The 24,570-nt window shown below is 41.0% G+C and overlaps 1 protein-coding gene across 5 annotated transcripts in view; it reads left to right on the top strand.

Annotated features, from left to right (window-relative positions):
- KLHL7 (kelch like family member 7) overlaps positions 1-24,506 on the top strand; it is a 38,165-nt gene extending 13,659 nt beyond the window's left edge. For 2 of the 5 annotated variants that reach the window (XM_084858565.1, XM_084858564.1), the window contains 5 exons: positions 1,399-1,541; positions 4,820-5,060; positions 9,526-9,727; positions 10,179-10,276; positions 19,276-24,506. In XM_084858565.1, the coding sequence (XP_084714691.1) occupies positions 1,399-1,541; positions 4,820-5,060; positions 9,526-9,727; positions 10,179-10,276; positions 19,276-19,559 (968 nt within the window). In that variant the 3' untranslated portion in view covers positions 19,560-24,506. Of the gene's footprint in view, positions 1-1,398; positions 1,542-4,819; positions 5,061-9,525; positions 9,728-10,178; positions 10,277-10,695; positions 13,569-19,275 lie in introns of those variants that run through there. The other 3 variants (XR_014792348.1, XM_084858566.1, XM_084858567.1) reach the window with 3 other exon arrangements.
- Positions 24,507-24,570: the final 64 nt, after the last annotated feature.

The following is a 24,570-nucleotide window of genomic DNA, read 5'->3' as shown; positions in this document are numbered from 1 at the left end:
ACCTCCCCATGACATGCAGGGGAGGGGAAGGAAGCAGTCTTGAACCTTTTACAGGAGGGGAGGAAACAGCGTAATCTTTTACCTTGGCCACATTTATACAAAGGAAAAGGATTACAGTTCTGTTGCAGGGCACTTTCCTATCACTAGCCTGAGGAGGTGGTGGTAGCTGGGCTGGTCATGTATACGCTGTCTGGCATAGCTTCATAGCTACAAGTGCATTACAGTATAAGATGGAGCTGTTGCAAAATGAGTTTCCCCAGCTCACTGCTTTATTTGCAGCAGGAAAATTAGAAGTGGGTATGCTCACCATTCTACATAACTAAAGGTAAATGCAGTTCACAGCCTTCCCTTCCCCACCCAAACAGATATGTCCTCCCATCTCTGTCTAGAACACAGATTTGACACCCCTCCCAATTCGCCAGAACTGTGGTTCAGGAAACAGGATAATAGCCCTACTATATAAGATATTAGGAATTCTTTACCTAGATACTATAATCTTAACTTCATGTAATCATTTTTTAAAATTAAGTACAATTGGGAGGATAAGGACACCTTTAAAAGTAGCTCATATGTTTTAGGTTTAGAATAGAATTGATAGTCATGTTAATATCTATGCCAAAATAGCCTCGGTAATGACATTTGTCATAGCTGTTTAAAAACACTAAACCTACGCACCACCATCTGTAACTTCAATGCAGATCTAGGTGACATCTAAAGGGTATGCTAGCTAAAACAAAACACGGATAAAAACTTTAGGCTTTCAGCCTGTTTGTGTGGTGAGAAAATATTTATGCATGGAAGATTTTCTACATCAGTTTTTCCCAAACTGGTGCCCTCCAAATGTTTTAGCCTATAATTCCCATCAGCACCAGACAAAGTAGGCAATAATCAAGAATTGTCATCCAAAACATCTGCAGGACGCTGTGTTGAGGGAGGCTGCTATACATACCTTCCTCATCTCAACTGATGACAGGGATAAATTAAAATGAAATACTAAGTACATTTCATGAAGAAATTTGGATTTGTTGGAACAACATTTGGAAAAGTTAAAGCTACTGGTATTGAAATCAGTTTCTACCAAGAACTTGGGTTCCATCCTCTGTGCTATGCTGAAAGTATTGAGTTCTTGTAAAAACATGTTGGATGTTATCTTTTCCCAGCATGCTTCATGACATGCTTATGTTATCATGGTCATCTGAGAGGCTTACTCCATGACTACCAGTTGTATGTAGTTAATATATATATATGAATTATATATAGAAACATAGGATTTTTTAAAATGGGTAGAGAATAGGCTTTAATTTCTTTCCTGTTTGAGCTATCCTGTATTTTTACAGTGGAAACAGATATTTCACTTTGAACTACATGGGGAAAAAAGTGTACTTTTTTTTGGTTTAGGTGGAATGAGGTACCATCTGCTTTCGCCAGAGGATAGAGAAGAATTAGTGGATGGCACTCGCCCACGTAGAAAAAAGCATGATTACCGCATTGCCTTATTTGGAGGATCACAGCCACAGTCATGTAGATATTTTAATCCAAAGGTAATTCTGAACTGTAGATGACAGGAATCGTCATCTACAGGAATCATCATCTTCTATTATTTCAACCCATCAACTTGTCCTGTTGCAGTTTGTAGCACCGCTCATGATTATGTATGTTATGATTATTTTACTCCTTGATCCTTCTTACTGTACAGAAATGACTGTACCTACCTTACACCCTTGAGACAATACTGGATGTAAATTCAAATAAGTAAAATAGCTGGAGCATGTACTTAAAAGGCAGGCTAGTTGTTATATAACCCCTTTCATGTATATATTCGTAGTTGTTACACCTGTTATCATCCACAAAACAGATGAAGATTTTTTTGTTAAATGTGGGGGCAGGTTGAAAGCAACAATGTAATGAGACATCAGAATTATACAGGAAGTTTTCTGGAGTACAGGGCTATTTTGAGGTTTCTATAGCAACTTTAACGCTTCTTACATATGGGTTTTTGTTACTGCTAAGGATAAATATCTACTCATTTACAAATTAAAATCCAAAGTACGTGATCAGCGTTAAAGGAACAAATTGGGATATAGGGAAAAAGGAGGGGGAAATAGGCTGAGGGAGCATGTCCTCCAAGCTCAATTGATTCCTTTCCAGTAATCATTTCAGCAACAAAGAGGCAATTAGTTGAAAAGATACAAGCCCCCATCCTCCTTCCAAATGGCAAAGAGATAGGGTTTGATCCAGACTTAGTCATATGGAGAAGATAAATTGAAATCAATGGGACTTGAGTTATGACTAACTCATATTCCAGTGTGTCTACTCTGACTAAGTCTGGATCCAACACATAGTCTTTACTGACAAAATAATTTGGAGGAGGGGATGATTGGACTTGGAGGATGTGTACCATGAGTGCCTGTTGTCTTCATCCTGTGACCAAAGTTTTGGTATTTTCCTGCAAATTAGGACTCTACAATTTGTAGAGATGTTGCCTTCCCTACTCCAAATTTAGGCACCTGGGATATCAGTAGGTGGACGTAATGTTCTGTTTGTGATGTTAATATTTGAGAGGTCATATAGGAAGAAAATCCAGCAACTTACGAGGCAACTTTAAGATATGATATGTTTCATGTTAATTCTTCTGCATATTTGGTCTAAAGTTGATCTAAAGCTTAATATATATGTGCAATTCAGAAATGTAGAAGGATTTTCATGAAAGTAAACACATACCTACTTTTGCTTCCTATATCTCCCTGTTTTTAATAAACTTTCCATAACTTGTTGATATGGGAAGATAGAAGGGTTTATCCCTTAATGTGGCATTGGCCAAGATCTAAAGTACTACTTTATTTTATTTGAGAAATCTATACTCTACCTTCTGACGTCTTTAAAAAGCCCTCAAAGGATCCGAAGTACTGTTAAAAGCCCAACTGAACAAGATAGACAATGAGCTGGTTCACGTGATGTGCACATTTTTGCATGGCGCCAAGCATGCCATGGCTTGTGTCATGCAAGCCCAGGTGGCAGGGGTTGTTTGAGGGTTAGACAACCCCCAAATAACCCATGGCTTGTTGTAGGGATATTTGAGGGTTAAATAATGAATGGAGAACAGGAGATGTGGGCGAGGAAAAGAAGCGAACGAACAGACCAGAGACAGAGGGCAAGAGCAGGAGTAGAGGCAGCTAGGTGGAGGAAGCAGGAGAGACAACCAAAGCAGGTACGGACAGTGAGTGGGCAAATGAAACAAAAGGACAAGAATAGAGGTGGCTAGCATGAGGGAGGAAGTGGAAAAGAAAACTAGAAGAAGTGGTGGGGGGCAGGGAGAAGATGTGAACAATAACCGAGAGACATTGGGGGCAGGAGTATGTGTGTGGGAAATGCCAGACAACTGACAGCGCAGAGAGGAGGGAAAAGGAGAGGTGTGAAATAGGTGGCAGTAAGTGGGAGCCCCAAATGGAGTAATAGGTAAAGGAAGGGAAGCGAGTGACAGAAGGGAGCAGATTTGTGTGGGGCACCAAATCCTTTCATTAATCTAAGCAACCTTTTGTTACAGGGCCCCACTTGTATATGTGTAATGTTTATGAGCTTTTTTTAAAAAAAAACCATTTCCTACTCACTGCAATTCAAGAGCTTGACAGTAATTTAAAATATTATGTACAGAGAAATGGCCAATCAATTCTAGTTTGAAAAGATATTTACCTGTAACTAATTGCACCAGGATAGACATACACATTTGAATGTACATGTCATGTTGTAGTCCAGTGTAGTATGGACAGACAGAATCCTGTTTAGATTTAAACCTGTGGTTCCTGATCCAACAGGCAATATGCATGCCAATCTCTCTAGCTGGCTCAGGGCATTAGTGTGATTTGAGTAGTTTGATACTGCTTTTGATTGCTTTTTGCAGTTACCTGATTCTAGAATGTAATGCTCTTTTGCTTTGTGGATTGTACTTAGTTTTCATTAATTTCATTTGGGCTTGCTTGAGCAGTTCTTTTGACTGCTGGAATTCAGAGGTTTGTGTGTGTTTTAAAGTGTCTGATACGGCTGCAGGTATTTTTGGCAGCACTATTTGTAGTTAGAGGTAATGATCAAAGGTACATTATAATTTGTGGCATAGAAAAAGAATTCTTGGTTGTCATGACAACAAGTTTTTGCAAGTTCTATTTTACCTAATTATAATTCTTAAGGTCTGTTCTTTTCTTTCTTTATTCCCTTCCCTCCGCACCCCCCACTCTTTTGTTCTATGATGCAGTCTTTCTTGACTATTTTTAACTCTTCCATTTTAAAATCAATCCAACTTCTGGAAGACTGCATCATGGTTAGTGGATATAATAAGGGCCAGGAGTCTGTCAGACTCTCTGTGTCCACCTTATGTCCTCCTTCTCCTCTCCACCAAATTGTTGATGTTTTCCAGAACTGAAGTACTTGAAACACATTAATAAAATTAATCACTGCTAACAGCATAACGAAGGAATTGTTTCAAGACTTTTGTTTTGCCTGAGCAGTGTCTTACATAATGAAAGACTTTTGCCAGCATGGAAAAGGCAATAAAGTCTAGCCTATTGGCTCTAAATTTCCTGTCTGCTCAAAAATCAAATTAATCAGAATAGAATATATTCAAATGAGTTTCCCACTGTTCAGTTTACTCACATCTATCCTCTACATATAAATGAGGTTTTCAACTATATCGAGGCAGTGCCCATTTTCAGATCACGAACTTATATATGTGGGATAAAAATGGTTTCAAAACTGAAGAATTTCAAAACTGCACAGCTGGATATTGTCTGGGTAAACTCTGCCAATTCTTTATTTTTTTCACATACAGGATTACAGCTGGACAGACATCCGATGTCCCTTTGAGAAGCGTAGGGATGCAGCTTGTGTCTTCTGGGACAATGTAGTTTATATTTTGGGTGGTTCCCAGCTTTTCCCTATAAAGCGAATGGATTGCTACAATGTTGTGAAAGACAGCTGGTATTCCAAATTGGGGCCCCCAACACCTCGTGATAGTCTTGCAGCTTGTGCAGCGGAGGGTAAAATTTATACATCTGGTGGTTCAGAAGTAGGTAAGACACTTTTATGGGTCTGCTGGTGGGGATCCTAAAGTAGAAATTGCATGTGGCATCCTAATACTGTCATTGAATGTTCCTTTAAAAAAGAAATGCCACTTATTGGATCAAAGTGCTTCTGACTTTTATCAGTATGAATGTTAAAATCTCTGGTAAAAGATTGATATCAATATTTCAGAAAGTGTACTTGTCATGTTCACTTCATCTGGCCTACGAATTCTATCTGAATGAAAATACATATCCCACTGACAGATATCTAACTTCTGGGTAACCAACTTGTGACCCAAGTACCACATTGGCAGGGGTATGTGGTTCACCCACTCAGGAGCAGTAGCTACATTAGAGGATTGGACCCATATTCTGGCATGCTTCTCTAGTGCTTTACTGCTGCCTGAATCTTGATCCAGTAAACTTGAGACAAAACCACCCTGGGGTACAGAAGACTGTATATGTACTGTAGCACATACTAGAGTAACACTTTCTCCAACTTTAGAGTTGACATGTGGCATGCTTGCCCGAAAGACTGACCACTACTGATTGAACTGTTCTGTTCAGTAGAATTGCTGTTAAAGCCAATGTTCAAGATAGTTCTGAAATCCAATAAAAATGAATAGGTTTTTGAAGTGTAACTACCCTTATTGGAAACTTATAGATATATGTGCGCTCAGAATGTGGTAAATGAACCACGATAATGGTGTCTTAACATCAGAGCACTTAAGTTTTCCCATGCACAAAGTATCAAATCTAAAGTGTGTCATACCAAACTTGTTGTGGCAGTTATCCTGTTGAATAGATGCATGGTTATCCTGGAGGCCAAAGTCCTGAGCCAGATATTCAGAACCAAGTTGGGTGACCTTGACAGCTGTTTTGCCAGCTCAGTCATGGAATGGATCAGCAGAGTGGCCATTACACAGGCAGAATCCCAGTCTATCCAGATACTTTAAAAAAAAGGGGGGGGGGAGCTCCTTTTCCTCAAGGCCGCAGTTCTATGCACACTTGGAAGTTAATCCCACTGTACACTGTGAGACTTCTTCTGAATAAAGCTTACAGTTGGGCTTCACTTTTTAAGAAGTTTTGGCGGTCATACGCAACAGCAATCTTGGGTAGTGTCCATGCATATAAGCTTTAGATGTAAAAGTCTAATGAAAAGTTCAAGATACACTTTGATCCAAATAAGTTGTACTTACATCCCTTTGATTTCAATGTGAATTAAGTCATCTCTAACTTAGTCTGGATCCAACCAGGAGTCTACAAGTTATGGCTGGTTTGGCAGCTAAGCATTAGTTTCTACTAGCCAACTGTGAAGACTAGTCCCAACATGAATGTGCAACAGTATTATATGCATTTATCAATACAGTTTTTGTCTGATGAAACTGAAGTCATATAACTCAGGCTGTAATCCTGTGTACACTTACATGGGAATGTACACCATTTAACTCAGCCTTCCCCAACCTGGTGCCCTCCAGATGTTTTGGACCGCAGTTCCCAGAATTCCTGACCATTAACCATGCTGGCAAGGGCCAGTGGGAGTTGAAGTCCAAAACATCTGGAGGGCATCAGGTTGGGGAAGCTGATTTAACTCATTGGGCTTACTTCTGGGTTGACGTGTGGGATTGTACTTTTAGGGTATATGTAGGGTGATGAATATATGATTTTTTTTATATTTAACTTCTGATTCATTCTTCAGTTTTCTGACAGTTTTCCCCTTCTCAGATTTTTAAACTGTTTCTCAACATTCACACTTTCATTCTCTGGACAAACCTCAAAATGTGGGAACATGTGGATCCTGGAAATAAGATGCTTATTTTAATTTTTTGTCTCAAATTTTACTACAGAATTGAAGGGAGAATAACCAGTTTTCCGAAGAATCCTGTTGTACATTAAAGACTAAGCTTTTTTTGAGGAATTTTGCAGTCTTATGCCTATAGACTTGAGAGTAAGCGCCGTTGAATTCAGTGGTTCTTGCTTCTAAGTGCATAGGTTTAATTAGTAAAACACATTGCACTTCAACAAAGGATCTTCTTTAGTCCACTGAAATGCAGCCTTTAGCTTTTAATTAATAAAGACAAAACAGTTTTAGAAAGAAGTGTTACCCATCAGTTGGAATCCCATCAGTTAGGAAAAACACTTTTATTTCTCTCAACTGCAAGGGTTGAAGCTGGAAAGAGAGAATGGAGCTCTACCCTCTATCCCCCCAATCTTGTTTTTAATCTGGGCTGTCTGCTTGCACCAGTTGATTATTTCTCATACAGAGACTGGCTCAGCTTCCTCTATCTCTACAGCTTTTGAATTTGAGTTATCTGTCACAAACAATGGAAAATCTTGAAAGCCTCATTACCACTTCAGTAATTTGCTTGAGGAAAGAAGGATGCATTGCCACAATTACCCTGTTCAATGGCTTTGTCAAAGCCTGGATCCAACCTATAGTACTTACATCTTCATCTAGACATTTATTTGTGGCACCTTTAATGTCTAACAAATTTATGGCAAAAGCTTTCATGGACTAAAGTAAAGATACTTTCTTTTATCTGCAGCAGATTGACAGAGCTACCTCTGTGGAAATAGAAAATATTTCTTCAGCACTATGGAAATGGTGAGAGATTTCATAATTAGGCCCCAGTCATTTGTCCAAAATTTCTCAGCAAAGCCTTGTGATACATTTTAAGTGTTAGCCTGTTTTTGTTGTATACCCAAGATGATAATCCGTGCATACACATGCCACAGCCACTTTTGTTAAGTTGGACTTATTTCTGGTCTCAGAGGCTGGTTGCAGAAAAATTAGCTGAAACTATTAATGCAGCCCAAAATAGCATTTGCCTTTTTTGCAGCCACATCACATTGTTGGCTCATATTCAGGTTGTAGATCACAAGTTAGGCCTTATCTGGAGTACTGTGTCCAGTTCTGGGCACCACATTTTAAGAAGGATGTGGACAAACTGGAGAGGTTCAGAGGAGGGTAACAAAGATGATCAGGGGACTGGAAACAAAGCCCTATGAAGAGAGACTGAAAGAACTGGGCATGTTTAGCCTTGAGAAGAGAAGACTGAGGGGAGAGATGATAGCGCTCTTCAAGTACTTGAAAGGCTGTCACCGAGAGGAAGGCAGGCCAGGATCTCTTCTCAATCATCCCAGAGTGCAGGACATGGAATAAACAGCTCAAGTTCCAGGAAGCCAGATTTCAGCTGAACATCAGGAAAAACTTCCTGACTTTTAGAGCAATATGACAGTGGAACCAATTACCCAGGGAGGTGGTGGGCTCTCCTACATTGGAGGCATTCAAGATGAAGCTGGACAGCCATCTGTCAAGGAAGCTCTGTCTTGGACTCGTGCATTGAGCAGGGGGTTGGACTCGATGGCCTTGTAGGCCCCTTCCAACCCTACTATTCTATGATTCTACTTGTTAAGTCATCATTTGCAGGGGACAATCAGCTGGTGGGGGATGGATTAAATGCCCACCAGTTCTCCCCTGCAAATTTATTCCTGTGCCAGCTTTATGAGGCATACAGAGGGTGGAGAGCCTCTTGTTTGCTTTGTAACATATAGTACTTTTGTGGCTCTATATACTTTTGTCCAGGCCTGTTGATCTTTTCCAGAGCACGGGGCTTGCCCCGCTCCCCTCTTCTAATGGTTTAACTATTTTCTCTTATCAAGGGTAGGGTGAGCATTCTCTCCTATGCTAGTTCTCTTTTCTACCATGTTGAGAAGAGTGCTAGAGTTCGTTCAAGCTTTTCAGGATTTGTTTGTATTCAGAAAGAAAAATAAGTGTTTTCTAATCCAAAGCAGCTAACAAATGAGATCCAAATAACAAAAATTAAAATAACCAAAAACTAAAATATCAAAGAACATATTAAACTAACAGCAGCAAAAAAAGTATGTGTGGTTACAGCTTCATTCTCTTACATTCCTCAAATGCTGGCATGAATAAAACTGATGTGACTTGGTGCCCAAAATACAGAAAGGAGGATGCCAAGTGAACATCTCTGGAAAGAGAATTCCAAACCCTGAGCACCACCACTGAGAGAGCCTTGGAGCTGATATTCACCTGCCTAATCTGTGATGGCAGAAGCAATCAGAGCAGGACCACCATCTTAGCAAATGAGCAGTGCTGTATGGAATAAGCCGATCCTTACGTAGCTACATATTGCGATATCTTTGTTCTCTGAACATTTGATTTTTTTTTTTTACTACAGATGGCGCAGAAAGGACTGCTTTTTAAACCACAACATTCTCAGTGGGGTGGAAAGGTCACTCAGTCATCAGAGCATGTACCTTGTGTGTCTTGGGAGAGTAGCATGATGAAGGAATAACTCTGAAACCATAGAGCTTAAATGCTGTTTTCTAAGTATTCAACTGGTGCACTGGAAAACCCACATTTCAACAGTGACCTTATTGCATGGTTTCAAGAAATGCATCTGACTTTTAAACGTTATTGAAAGCAATTTGCTTCTCTTTTTATTTAAAGGAAATTCAGCTTTATATTTGTTTGAATGCTATGATACAAGAACGGAAAGTTGGCACACAAAGCCCAGCATGCTGACTCAGCGGTGCAGTCATGGGATGGTAGAAGCAAATGGTCTGATTTATGTATGTGGAGGAAGTTTAGGGAACAATGTTTCTGGAAGAGTCTTGAACTCCTGTGAAGTTTATGATCCAGCAACAGAAACGTATGTACTGACTTCAGTATTCCCTATCAGTAGCTTTTATCTGAGTTCGTTGTTTTATTTTGGCTCTTTTCTTTGTGCAGTTTAATCATGTGAAGTTTGACTTCTAAATCATGCAAAAAAAAGTAGTAGAAATTGGAAACCATTGTCTCCTTGCTCAACACAGGAAAAACTTGTAATGACTATCCAGGACCCATCACTTCATCACTTACTGTGCTTAGAAGCGTTTGCTCCTTATAAAAAAACACAATTAGCTTAGAATTGTGTTCTATTTTAAGTGAAGTAGCAGCTCATCTGGCATGCTTTTGTGATCGTGGAACCACACCATAACTGAAGCTAATGTTTTCCTCCTCTGTGATTTTAGTACCTGACTATACACATACATACATACATACATATATACATACAAATAAATAAATATAAAAACTGAGAATTACATATTTTTTATTTTCAGGTGGACAGAGTTGTGTCCAATGCTTGAAGCCCGGAAGAATCATGGGCTTGTGTTTGTGAAAGACAAAATATTTGCTGTAGGGGGACAAAATGGCTTAGGTATGTATTAATAATTTCTGTTGTCTGATCTAAGATCTACTATATCAAACATAAGATGCAGCAAGTACCAAGTGCAGCATCTCAAAATGTGCCAGCTTTGTAAGGATGTGGTAATACTTAGTGCCAATGGTTGAACTACCAGTTTAGTGACAAAATGAGCTGTGCATAGATAGATAGATAGATAGATAGATAGATAGATAGATAGATAGATAGATAGATATGGAAGAGGGGTCCTTGCAAGTGTAAGAGTTCTCTGGCACCGGAAGAAGGGAGAAATATTGTGTCCTTCTTGACTAAACTTGTAGCAAACACAACTGATTGCACAAATATGAAGAAACATTTGACTCTTAATGTTTTCTTTAAGCAACTGTTAATGTAGAATTCCTTAAAATCATAACTTAAACCTATTAACACTTTAGGAAGTTGTCTTATACTGAGTCAAACCATCTAACCCAGTATCGTTGACAATGACTGGCAGCGGCTCTCTGCGGGTTCGTACCGAAGTTTTTCCAGCCCTACATGGAGATGCTGGGGAATGAATTTGGGACCTTTTGCATGCAAAACATGTGCTCTGCCGCTGAGCCACAGCTCTTCCACTTTCTAAATGTGTGACTAGCTAGAAGCACTGGAATAAAATATAATTGGCAGTAATATAATTTCATAATCTCAGAACATCAATGTTACTTATTTATTTATTCCTCCTTACAGGATCGAGTCCTCTCACAGAGGCTTCCACAGCAAAAAGCGCCATAAAATAACAGTTCCAATTATAGCACGCTATCATAATTTCTTCTTATACCAATTCAAGTCTTCCTGTGCCCATGGAGTTGGAGCTAAAACTGTATTACCCATGCACAAGAGCGGCATTTGCAGCCTCATGGTAGCCCTGATGTTTGCAAATACACGTGCACAAAAACGCACACACATGCACACCAAATGTAGGGGGAAGAAAACTCAAAAGGAAAAAAAGACAATTGGGAGGAAGGAGGAATAGAATGGAGTGACTGGAAAAGGAGGAGGAGACACATAAATATACAAAAAGATAGAAAGAACCAGTTCATGGTCTTGACATGTCAGTTGCTGGTTCACACTGAGAAGCTATTTAAAAATGCCCCAGGGACAGAACAGAGATCTGTCCATAGAGACCAATAGAGAAATCCAAGATTGTACTGTAGCTGGGACTGGGCACAAGCCACCACTAAAAAAAAACCCAGTGCAGAGGAAAACCCGCCAACAGGCCATACTTGGTGGGCACAGAACGCTGACTCTCTGAAGAGAGAAAAACGGAACACTGGGGGGAGGAGGGAAGAGTGGCTGAGACCCTGAACTGAAGCACTCCATGTTGCAACATTTTGTTGCAGGATCCCACTTGTAAAACAGATTACCTATATCAAAATTTCAAAGCATATCACAAATTAGAACAAGGTGAGTTCTTTGTTCAGTGCAGTTCTTTCTACTAATGGCTTTTGACCGCAAGGAAGCGTTTCCATGTTGACTTGTCCCCCACAAACACCCTGTTCATCGCAGAGGATTCTAGGGCATGTTCTGGGATGTACAGAGATTGCTAATCCACACCCATTTGCCTCAGTGTTGCCCTGTGTGAACCAAGCACAACACTCTTTTGCACATGTGGATTACAAGGAAAGAATAGCAGTGGTGGTTGTCTGTGAGGGAAGCTTGGCTGATATTACTGATATCTTCACTACTGAGTCTCTAATATATTTCAAAGGAACACCAGCCATCCCCAGAACACAGGTTGAAAACTACTGTCTTGTACAATAGCAGTATTTTTTTAAAATTGTTTTGGACATGAAATAATTAAGGTGTTTCAAAACTGGGTCCTGACCATTGCCATTTTAGTGACCTTGAATTAAACATCAGCTACAGGCATTTTTTGAAATCTGGTGCTAACTTGTAGAGTTGGTACAAACTTACAATGGAATGCAACATCTTCCAAAGATGTTAACCTTTGAAATGGGTCTAATAAAACCTGGTTTCCCCTCCACTGTTGCAACATTTGTAGATTTTCTGTACCCCGCCCCCCAAAGACTAGATATTTAAATAAGTTAAACAGAGCAAATGCTAGCCAACTTAGTTTTAGTTAACATTCAACGTGCATGTTGCTTGCATACCTAGCATCACTATTACAGAAATAAATGCCATACATCTCAGGGGATTAGTACAGATGTAACAATAGCTCAGACATTAATTAGAATTAAAAGATTAGGAGTATACTGCAGGATCACACCCTCCCTCCCATTCCTGTGCATTTTCCCTCTTCCCCCTCTCCTTAATCATGGTTAGGTATCAAATGTACACCAAAACCCCTTTGAGACTTGTTACAAAGGACACAAATCACATTGCACACTAGACTTCATCTTTAGGTTAAAATTTTAATCTGTTCTCCAGCTTTTTCATTTCTTATAGTAATATCATTTTATTTATTTATTTTAAATATTTCTTGGCTACTTTTCGGGCAGAACCTCTCTCAAGACATTGTACAACAATAAAACCTGTAATAAGAACTGATGTATTAAATGATAAAAACAAAATAAAAACAGCAAATATATTGGGGGATGCCAGAGTAAAGTAGTATGTTTTCAAGGCCTTCCTGAAAGCCTACAATGATGGAGCCTGGTGGACCCCCAATGGCCATTTATTCCATAGGTATGGGGCCACTGTGGAAAAGGCCCTGTCCTTCAAGTAATTTGGTCCCAAACCTTTTAAGGCTTTAAAGGTCAAAACCAGCACTTTAAATTGCGATTGGAAACACATCGGTAACAATTGCAGTTGGTGCAGTATAGACGTTAAATGATCAAATCACCTTGCCCCCATCAACACTCAGGCAGCCATATTCTCCACCTGCTGAAGTTTCTGAACTGTCTTCACAATATAAGGTTCACAATCACAAAGAATAAAGAGGGAAAAAATAATGACAACACAATAGTAAGTAGTAGCAATAATACATTCCTTTTATCATACTGACTTTAACTTCACAAATGTAAAATATCCACAGCTGTATTCTGTTGAAAACATTCACTATAAAAATTAACTGATAAAATCCAGTTTGAAGTATATCTCCTTATACTAGTAATTCCTAGGGATGTACAAAAGTCACTTACCTTTTCGCAGCTTGGCTTCGCGGTGGGCGGGAGGCGCTTCGCTTTCCCCCCCGAAGTTCAGGCGAAGTGGGGGAGGCTTCCCGCCTCGCCCGGCCGAAATTCAGGCCGGGGAGAAGCGCCCCGTCTACCTGGCTGCAAAATAAAAAGTAAAAAAAAAAAAAAAAGACCCCGTGACAGGCTACGTAACGATTTACATAGCCTATCACGGCTAGATTTCCAAAGTCAGCCGTGACAGGCTACGTAAATCATCACGTAGCCTATCACGGGTGACTTTGGAAAAAAAAAAAACGCGTTCGCAAATGGCGGCGGCCCATGGGCGCCGCCATTTGCGTTCCTTATTTTGGCACGTCTAGTCTATGGATTTATGTAGACTACAGCGAAAATAAGGGCAACGCAAATAGGGTGCCCTTACTTTCGCCGTAGTCTACGTAAATCTTTACGTAGACTAGATGTGCTAAAATAAGGAACGCAAATGGTGGCGCCCATGGGCTGCTGCCATTTGCGTACACGTTTTTTTTTTCCAAAGTCACCCGTGATAGGCTGCGTGACGATTTACGTAGCCTATCACGGCTGTCTTTGGAAATCTAGCCGTGATAGGCTACGTAAATCATTACGTAGCCTATCACGGGGTTGTTGTTGTTTTTTTCTTCAGCTGTAATGGCGGCAGTGGTAGCCGGTCGAAAGACCGGCTGCCGCCCCTGCCGAAAGCCCACCGAACCGCCGCCGGGACCCGCCGGCAGGAGGGACATTCGGCTACGGTAAGTCCCATCCTGGGGGGGGCGGGGAATTTCACCGCCAATTTCGGGGGGCCGAATGCGTTGGCACTCGGCCCCCCGAAGATTCGGGGAGAAATTCTCTGCCACCCCTAGAAATTCCATGTTGTTGTGAGGATAAAATGTAGAGGAGGAGGATTATGTATGCCATCTTGGGTTCCTTGGACGATAAACAGTGGGATATAAATTCAGTAAATACATAAATATAAATACTATTCTCTGTTCAGCCATTCATTTATCTGCAGACTGTGCATTTTTCCATTTCTTTGCCTCCTCAATTTGAGCTGTAATAATTGTTACCCACCAGTTCTTATTATTCATATGGCATAACATCCTAAATATATCCTAAAAGAAGTTCTTCATGCTACAGCCCTGTGCACACTTGCCTGGGAGTAAGCCCCTTTAAATACAGTGGGACTTACCTGTGAGTAAATATGCATAGCATTGTGATGTTAATGGTAAGACATAGGTAGTAATACTTCTAATAATCTTAACATTTTCTTACAAGTAGGATTACATCTTATACATCACTACCACATATAGAATCATAGAATAGTAGGGTTGGAAGGGGCCTACAAGGCCATTGAGTCCAACCCCCTGCTCAATGCAGGAATCCAAGTCAGAGCGTCCCTGACAAATGGCTGTCCAGCCTCGTCTTGAAGGCCTCCAGTGTGGGAGAGCCCACCACCTCCCCAGGTAATATGTTCCATTGTTGTATTGCTCTTACAGTCAGGAAGTTTTTCCTGATGTTCAGCCGGAATCTGGCTTCCTGTAACTTGAGCCCATTATTCCGTGTCCTGCACTCTGGGATGATCAAGAAGAGATCCTGGCCTTCTTCTCTGTGACAACCTTTCACGTACTTGAACAGTGCTATCATCTCTCCCCTCAGTCTTCTCTTCTCAAGGCTAAACATGCCCAGTTCTTTCAGTCTGTCTTCATAGGGCTTTGTTTCCAGTCCCCTGATCATCTTTGTTGCCCTCCTCTGAACCCTCTCCAGTTTGTCTGCATCCAGATGAGGCCTAACCAGTGCTGAGTAGAGGGGAACTAGTACTTCCCGGGACTTGGAAGCAATGCTTCTATGAATGCAGCCCAAAATAGCATTTGCCACATCACATTGTTGGCTCATATTCAGCTTGTGATTGACAACAATTCCAAGATCCTTCTCGCTTGTAGTGTGGTTGAGCCACGTATCCCCCATCTTGTAACTGTGCATTTGGTTTCTTTTTCCCAGGTGCAGAACTTGGCATTTGTCCCTATTAAATGTCATTCTGTTGTTTTCTGCCCAGCGCTCCAGTCTATCCAGATCACTTTGAATTTTGTTTCTGTCTTCCAAAGTATTGGCTATCCCTCCCAATTTTGTGTCATCTGCAGATTTGATCAGCATTCCCTGCACCTCCTCATCCAAGTCATTAATAAAAATGTTGAAGAGCGCTGGGCCCAGGACTGAGCCCTGCGGTACCCCACTCGTTACCTCTCCCCAGTTTGAGAAGGTCCCATTGATAAGCACTCTTTGAGTCCGGTTCTGTAGCCAACTGTGGATCCACCGGATCGTTGTTTCATCTAGCCCACTTTGAGCTAGTTTGCTCATCAGGATATCATGGGGCACTTTGTCGAAAGCTTTGCTGAAGTTGAAGTATATGATGTCTATAGCATTCCCACGGTCTACAAGGGAGGTTACTTGATCAAAAAATGAGATCAGATTTGTCTGGCAGGACTTGTTTTTGACATCCATGTTGGCTTCGAGTAATCACGGCATTGTTGTCAAGGTGCTTCCAGATGGATTGCTTTATGATCTGCTCCAGAATTTTCCCAGGGATTGATGTCAGACTGACTGGTCTGTAGTTCCCAGGTTCCTCCTTTTTATCCTTTTTGAAGATAGGGACAACATTAGCCCTCCTCCAGTCATCTGCCACTTCCCCCGTCCTCCATGATTTCTCAAAGAGAATAGACAGTGGTTCTGAGAGTTCTTCTGCCAGTTCCTTTATGACTCTAGGATGCAGTTCATCTGGCCCTGGAGATTTGAACTCATTCAAAGTAATGAGGTGTTCCTTGACCATATGCCTGTCGATCTCAAGCTGCAATCCTGCCCCTTCAGCCTGTACTTTGCCAGGGGGGTCATAGACCCTCTTTTGGGAGAAGACTGAGCCAGAGTAGGAATTGAGCACCTCTGCCTTTTCTTTGTCATCTGTTATTTTGCCATCCTTATTTAATAGCTGAACCACCATTTCTTTCCTCTGCCTTTTACTATGCACGTAGCTGAAGAAAGCCTTTTTGTTGTTTTTAACATCCTTTGCTAACCTCAGCTCATTCTCAGCTTTAGCCTTCCTGACGCCATCCCTGCAATTCTGTGCTATCTGCCTGTACTCTTCCTTTGTTACTTGGCCTTCTTTCCACTTCCTATATGTGTCCTTTTTTGTTTTCAGGTCATCCCTAAGCTTTTTGTGAAGCCACACTGGCCTCTTCTGTTGTCTTCCACCTTTTCTTCTTGTTGGAATTGCTTGTGATTGTGCCTTGAGAATTTCCTTTTTTAAAAGCTCCCACCCATCTTGGACTCCTTTTCTCGCTAGCATCGCTTGCCATGGGACCTTACTGATCATTGTTCTGAGTTTATGAAAATCAGCTTTCCTAAAATCCAGGGTACGCGTTTGACTACACTCGGCTTTTGCTTCCCTTAGAACCAAGAACTCAAGTACAACATGGTCGCTTTCCCCCAGAGTTCCTGTAACTGCTACTTTATCCACTAAGTCATCTGTGTTGGTTAGGATCAAGTCAAGGATAGCCGATCCTCTAGTTCCTTCCCTACTTTCTGTAGGAGGAAGTTATCCGCCACACAAGTCAGGAATTTCCTGGAGGGGCCATGTTTTGCAGAATTTGTCTCCCAACAAATATCGGGGAAATTGAAGTCCCCCATTACTACTACATCATGCTTCCTTAAAACATTGGCTATTTGCTTTTCAAAAGTTTCATCCTTGTCTTCTCCTTTTATTCTTTGCTCCATTTATTTCAACCCAGATGCTCTCGATGGGGCTACCAAGCTCCTCCTCCTGTATTTCTGTGCAGAGATATGTATTTTTCACATACAGTGCAACCCCACCTCCCTTTCTGTTCCTCCTCTTTTTGAACAAGTTATATCCTTCAATTGCTGTATTCCGGTCATGAGAGTCATCCCACCAAGTCTCAGTTATACCTATTAGGTCATAATTTCCCTCTTGTATTAAGAGTTCAAGTTCGTTCTGTTTGTTTCCCATACTCTGGGCATTAGTATATAGACATCGAAGACCATGTGCTTCATAGTCTGGCTTTCTTCCTACATGTGTCTGAAGACTATTATTGGGCGCTATCAGAGCTGTTCTCTCCATTGCAGTGCATGCGCCTATGTCCATTGTTACCCCCAACATTACATCTCCCTTCCCCGTAGGATTCAGTTTAAAGCCCTCCTGATGAAGTTCTTCATGCTGTGGCCAAACACATTCTTCCCATCCTTTGTGAGGTGCAACCCATCCCTAGCCAACAGCCCATCTTCCAGGAAGTATAGCCCGTGGTCCCGGAATCCAAATCTCTCTCGTCGGCACCACCTTCGTAGCCAGTCATTCACCCGGAGTATTTTTCGTTCCCTTTCTATCCCTCTTCTAACTACTGGAAGGATGGATGAGAAAACTATCTGGGCCCCAAAGTTCTTGAGTTTCCTTCCCAAAGCTTCAAAGTCTGATGTGATCTCTTCGTAGCTCCGCTTGGCGGTATCATTTGTTCCCACATGGATGAGAAGAAAGGGATACCTGTCAGTGGGCTTTATGAGCGCAGGCAACCTTTCAGTCACGTCTCTAATCTGTCCTCCCGGGAGACAACATACCTGGCGAGTCCACGGGTCTTCGCAACATACTTGGGTCTCGATCCCACGCAGCAAGGAGTCTCCCACTACTACCACTCTTCTCTTCTTCTTGTAGGCCTGGGTTTCATCGCCTCTGTTTGACTGACCTTTAGCCTCTCGCTCATTCTCATGCAGGTTCCCCTGTGATTCTTCCTCTGCAGGCTGTCCTCCAGTCTCATCCGCAAGTACCTGGAATTGGTTCCACAGCTCCACTGCTTCCACTGGTGCAGAGTGGCGTCTAGTTCTTCTTCTCCTAACTGTCACCATTTTCCAAGGAGTATCCTCTATTCCATTTTTCTTCACCTCAGCATTTCCCACTGCCTCATCTTGCTGTTGCTCTTCAAGCTTCTGGTCTGCCCTTTGCTGCTGTAGTTCCCCCATTCTGTCCAAGAACTCTTCGTGTTCTCTTATTCCCCGGAGGGTCGACAGTCGCCGCTCCAGTCCACTTACTTTTTCCTCCAGCAGCGTGATCAACTTGCACTTGTTGCAGGTGTAGGCCATGTTGTTCTCAGGCAAGAAAACAAACATTGCACACACCTTGCAGGTCACCACAACTGGAAAGAAAACAAACATTGCACACAAGAAAACAAACATTGCACACAACTGTGCAGGTCACCACAATATGAAAGTCATCTGCTCTGGATGAAGGTCTCCAACATAAAACTGCCATTGTCCTATTTACTTTGCTTAATTTTAAACGGATTAAATATTAGTTATGTAGAAATTTAAAATGACCTCCCCTTAAGCTGGTAGAAATTGAGAACTTTAACAGCACAGTCCAATCCATAACCACTCAAAAGTAAGTTCCACTGAGTTCAATAGTCAGTATAGGATTGCACCCTTCCTACATTCAATTTACCTGGGAGTAAACGCCATTGAACTCACTGGAATTTACTTCTGAATAGATAATTTACAGTGTAATCCTATATGTAATTTAGAAAAATCACTAGCCCATAATCATTATTCTATCTAGTTTTTAAACCTTGGGGTTTTGCCCTTCTTTCCTCAGTCGTTAAGTCCCAATATATTTTTAGCTAGTATTCCTATAATTGCTACTTTTTCAAACCACCCTTGCAGCTTTTAATTTTAATTTATCACACTAGAGAATGTTTAATCATTTGTCAGTTACGCTTGGAAAGGCTTGAATGATTTATTTAACCTAAGGTGAATTATTATGTTAAAGTTCAAGAATCTGTACTTGTTACTTATTTCTATGTTTTCCTCCTCTTTTTAAAGGTGGCTTAGACAATGTGGAATATTATGACATTAAAGTGAATGAGTGGAAGATGGTCTCTCCTATGCCATGGAAAGGTGTAACAGTAAAATGTGCCGCTGTGGGTTCCATAGTTTATGTCTTAGCTGGTTTTCAGGGTGTAGGTCGCTTGGGACACATCCTTGAATATAATACTGAAACAGATAAGTGGATAGCCAACTCTAAAGTCCGTGCTTTCCCAGTGACCAGCTGTTTAATCTGTGTAGTTGATACTTGTGGAGCAAATGAGGAGACACTAGAAACATGAAGACTTGCGGAGAATCCTATGGTGCTCTTGAAAAAATAGGTTGCTGAAGCTTCTACTTCCATGTTTTAGTTTCATCTTGTCAGACTGAATACTATGGAAAAATTGGAATGCAATCCTCTATTTTAATCTCCATTGTGTATATAATGTGGATTTGCTCGTGCAAATTTTATTTTTCAATTTTCTTCCTAAGTGGACATATTTCAAGAGCGTATGAACCGATTGAAGACACATGAAAATAATCTCAAGATGTATTTGTGTATTTTGCAAACAAAAACAAAACTGCTTAAAGCACAATACAAAATATTTCAAGAAGAGTTTTTTGAGTAGCCTGCACTTTTCAGTTAAAATACTGAAATTCTTCAGGCAGCAGAGGTGAGTGAAAAAAAACCCTAATTGATAAACATTTGCTCAAACAGCTGTTCTGCAGAGATATTTACTGCCATGCAGCTTCATCACATGGCGGAACTGTGCAACTTTACAGTGTCCAGTTGTTGAAGTAGCTGAGTGAAATACAGTACTCTCTAACTACTTATGCGCCTTCTGCCTGTACTGAGCTGGCTCAGATTAGTGAGGGTATTTCTGTAAATGAGAACTTGGTTTAGTGTTTTAGTGCTTTATCACACAACTAAAATGATACCTGGCAATAGGCAGAAAACCTTCCCAGACATTCTTAATTCCATCTGTGCAAAGTCATATACCCTGTGGTATGTTCTCATGATGTCCTTTCAGCCATGTGCATGGGATATGGTGCTTTTTCATGAGAGCAGCTACTTCCAAAAACATGCACTGTACAGATGACTCCACCTATTACACCTGGAGTCTAAGGATAAATGGTCTCTCACTTCTAGATGCACATTAAAAGGTACCTGTTCACTTTTGTGAGAAAGTAAATGTGTAGTCAGGGATACTTTTGGGGTGGAAGCTAAATTTGCCAATTCCTTAGGAAGGTTTTGTCCCTTATTGCAGCTCATTTTATTTTGTTTTATGAATGGGAATCTAGCCTACTCTTATCTGCAAAGCGTTGCTCTGGTTTCATTTCTTTGATACACTCTAGTGTGGCCAAGATGGAACCCAGGAAATTGTTTATGTGTAGAATATTCCTTCCTTCCAGTTCCTTGTTTGTCCTGGGAGTGGTCAAAATTCATACCCATTTCTTACATGCCTGTTGTTATATTGCATCTGAAGTTGCAAAAACTATAATGTGTGTACTGTTAAAGGACTAACTCATAAGCTTGCATGTGAGAAAGTGAATGACTTACAACTTGTGCATAAAATATACTCTGGTTGCTTGGCCCAATGTTTCTCTCCAAATTTTCCAACCTGCTAAGACTGAGACTCATCTCTTCTAGGTTGAAACATCCTATGTTGTTTTAAGGTACACTTCTGTGTACTTAGTTTTTTAACTGCCCTTTTGCCACAAAATCATTGAATTAAGAGTTTTTTAAAGCTATATTAAACAATGGTGTGTATGCTTGCATTTGAAGGACTGTTTTTCATGTTCGGTTTTTAAATGAATTCTGAAGCACTTTTTTATCATTATGTTTAGAAAGGTTTATTTTTTTAAATTATGCTAACAGATTTGCCAAGAATAGAATAGTTTGAACACCAACAAGAAGACACATCTCACCTATGTATACAAATGCAGATATTATGAGTTTACTTTGTTTCAGTTTTCTTTTTCAAAATAAAAGTAAGCTCCATTAGCAAATGGGGTTGCCCTATATTGCTTATTAATCTTCAAGTACTCCAAATAAGGGCAATCTACTATGAAAGTTGTTTGCCATTTTCCATAGTTCTAGATTTCTCCATGTTATGTATTTAGGCAGCGTGTGACAAATCTGTTTCACTGTCAGTTCTTAATATATGAACACTAGGTGCAACACGTTTTCTTGGACTGTTTTGTGTATTGAGAAGTACGTATTGATCATCTTTGTCTACTGAATACTTTTGTTAAGTATCAGCAGAATTTTTGGAAGTGAAACAAATACCTCAATGAGGCTTGTGGATTAGTAAACTTTGTTAATTAAATATTTGTTTTTCTAGATGTGGTTATGAAGTGTGTATTTAATACTCCATAATAATACTACTTAGTGTTCAAAGATCTTCACATATAATCTCAAAACAGGAATCCATACAATCTTTTAAGGAAGATCAGTAGTATTATCTCTGCTAGCTAAAGGTCTGTCACATCTGGTTGGGCTGTGGAGGGATACAAATTCCAGTCAGTTTTCCAACTGCATCCCCTACACAGGAAAGGCTACTTCTAGGTCAGGCATCCTTATTAAGTAGTGCAAAAGGGAGCAAAGCAGAGCTTCATGAATATAGAATTAGTTGTTGTATAGGAAGCAGCTGTTTAAGGCAGCAATATTTGTAGGGGTGGTAACAAAGCACTGTATGAGATGAAAACCATATCCCAGCACCTCTGTTCCATGGCTTTTACAGGATGTTATTCTGCAGCAGGTTGTGGTGGCAAAATGTGGGCTGGCTCTGGTCCCAGTAATTGCATTTTTCCTTTCCACCATAGTAAACATTACATATTCTTATGCCATGACAATCTTCTAGTAATGAGGACAGTGGGCCTTAAGTGCTTATACCTAAGGGACAAACGCATTATCACCATGTGAGTATTCACACATGTACACACACACCCCCAACTGTTGTATTAACTATGTTTCCAACACGGTTGCAAAAAGAAATTCTAGTCCAGGAGAGTGATGGGTTAGTTGAAGCATATGTTCGCAAGTGATAACATACTTGCCAACATACTTGCCCTACAACTTAGGGTGGCCAGATGTAAAAGAGAACAAGTTAGGCAAATCTTCAGTGGGTGTGTAGAAGAGGACATTTCAGCAGGTGTAGCTTGCATGCCAAGCTACACCTGTGAAAATGTCCTTTTCTACATAACTATCGAAAGGCCAGAAGCCCTGCCCTCTCTTATAGCTACTTGCCCTCCTGCAACTGAATAAAACTGTTCACAGTGTATATTGCATTAATAGTCCAGGACCTGTCATAGACGCCCATAAAAAAATAGATGGGCAGAGAATCTTGAAGTTTGTATATGTTTCAGATCCATGTAGGAACACAGTTAACATGAGCAGACATGCCCATTCTAATGCATGAATTCTGTGGCTGCCATTTTCCAAGATGGCTGACACACAAATGGGAATACGCAATAACCCATGAAAGGGTGGATGTAGAAAGCTTATTTTGGTAGGAAAATTTGGGTTTTTTAGTCAAGATGGGTAGAAGAACTATTACTAGTTATACTTCCCACCTGTATGGTCTAGTAGATAGAGTGCCAGACTAAGAGCAGGAAGATGTGGTTTCATATCCCCACTCTGCTCTGAAGCTTGCCAAGGGCACTTTAGCCAGTAACTTAGATTAATCCACCTCAACAGAATTATTGTGAGGGTAAAAGGGGGCGGGGGACATGTGCACCACCTTGAGTTCCTTGGAGAAACGGTGGAATAAAAATGAAGTAAATATTTAATAACATTGAATCAGACTACATTCATACAGTAGCATATTGCAAGTAAATTTTTGAAGATGGGCATGCTATTTAAGATGTTTTGTGACACAGCTTTTCACACTTGCATAAAGTGCATCACTGAGAACCTCTTGCATTTGCACATTCTTGTGTGGGATGTTTTACACCTGCACATGGTCATCAGTTCTTCTGGTAAAGGCATAAGGCACTTGGGTGGTTGCAAAACAGCATGCATTTCTTCCTAGCTCTAATCCAGTGGATTCAGCATTGTTTAATTATCAGGATCCAGAGAATGAGTGACTCTTGGATATAGGGGCAGGCAATGTAGTGCCCAGGGGCACCAGTATGCCCCAACACCTTTCTTGGTGCTTGTGAAGGTGCCCCATCCCCCTACTTTTATTTTTAATGTTTTTAAGTAACCAGATTTCTTACTGGCAGCTGGGATTGCTTCAGAGGAAGGTGAGGGCTTCTATCTTCATTTCCCATGAATGGCTCTGAGCGACATGTCAGGCTCAGGCATTCTTAGGAAATTAAGATGGTAGGTGGCTGCAGCTGATGCTTTTATCTGCAGTGCACCCATTTTGTGGTGGTGCCCAGGACAGTTTCTCAAATTGCCGATCATGCCCACGGACCCCAAAAAGTTGCCTATCCCTGCTTTGACAGCAATGAATGCTGTTTGGAAGTGTGCTGTGATGGAGCTGAAGGCTGGTGGCAGTTCAGCAAGCGATGTGTCCTATTTTCTGTATGCATCAGCCCTCGTATTTTGTCACCAAAACGAGCTTTCTACATGCGTTAATTCATGAGTTATTGCATATCCCCATTTTCGAGTCTACCATCTTACTGCTCATACTGCTGTTCAGGGCTCTGAGTGAACATAAACTGAACCTTGCCGGCTTAGTGTAAGACCAGCCTCCTGTTTCCTACCGTGGCCAATTATATGCTCCTTGGAAGCTCACAAGCAGAACATGCCGCAATACGCCCCCCCACCATCATTTTCCAGCAACTGGTGATCAAGAGGCGTACTGTTTCTTGAAACGTGAAGTAGCGTATAGGTTCCAGGCGAGGGGAAATGACGCCTTTTTCGTTTCCCACCCACCTAGTCCGTTTCTCTATAGTGCTAAAGGGTTCAGCGTTGGGGCTACCAGCGCAATGTGAGGAAGCTGTACTTGTTGAATTTCTGCCTCTCATACAGCCTTTAACGGCACGGGAGGCGTTCCACGCCTATTATATGGCAGCCTTCCCTCTACTTCTGAGTGGATATGTCACGATGCTTTCAAAGCACTGTAACAAAAATGAGCTTCTAAGCCTGCCTGTTTTATTTTAGTGGTGGTGTTTTTATAACAGCATCGTTTCCAGTGTATTTCTAGCGCTCTTGCCCCGCACATGAAGGATTTGTACCAGCCGCAATCGGGAATCGGAAGTCTCCTTGGAGATCCATAACATCTTAAGAGAGGAGGGAGCTCCTTGCCTTTCCGTTTACTTCCGCCAGGTAGGGCTGCCCGCCGTCCATACGTCATCAACATG

This window comes from Heloderma suspectum, chromosome 5 (assembly GCF_057233095.1).
Source record: "Heloderma suspectum isolate Gila_16-S chromosome 5, 16-S_ref, whole genome shotgun sequence".
NCBI classification, from domain to species: domain Eukaryota; kingdom Metazoa; phylum Chordata; class Lepidosauria; order Squamata; family Helodermatidae; genus Heloderma; species Heloderma suspectum.
The sequence above is the reverse complement of the archived record's forward strand: the minus strand, read 5'-3'. Positions and strand labels throughout refer to the sequence as shown.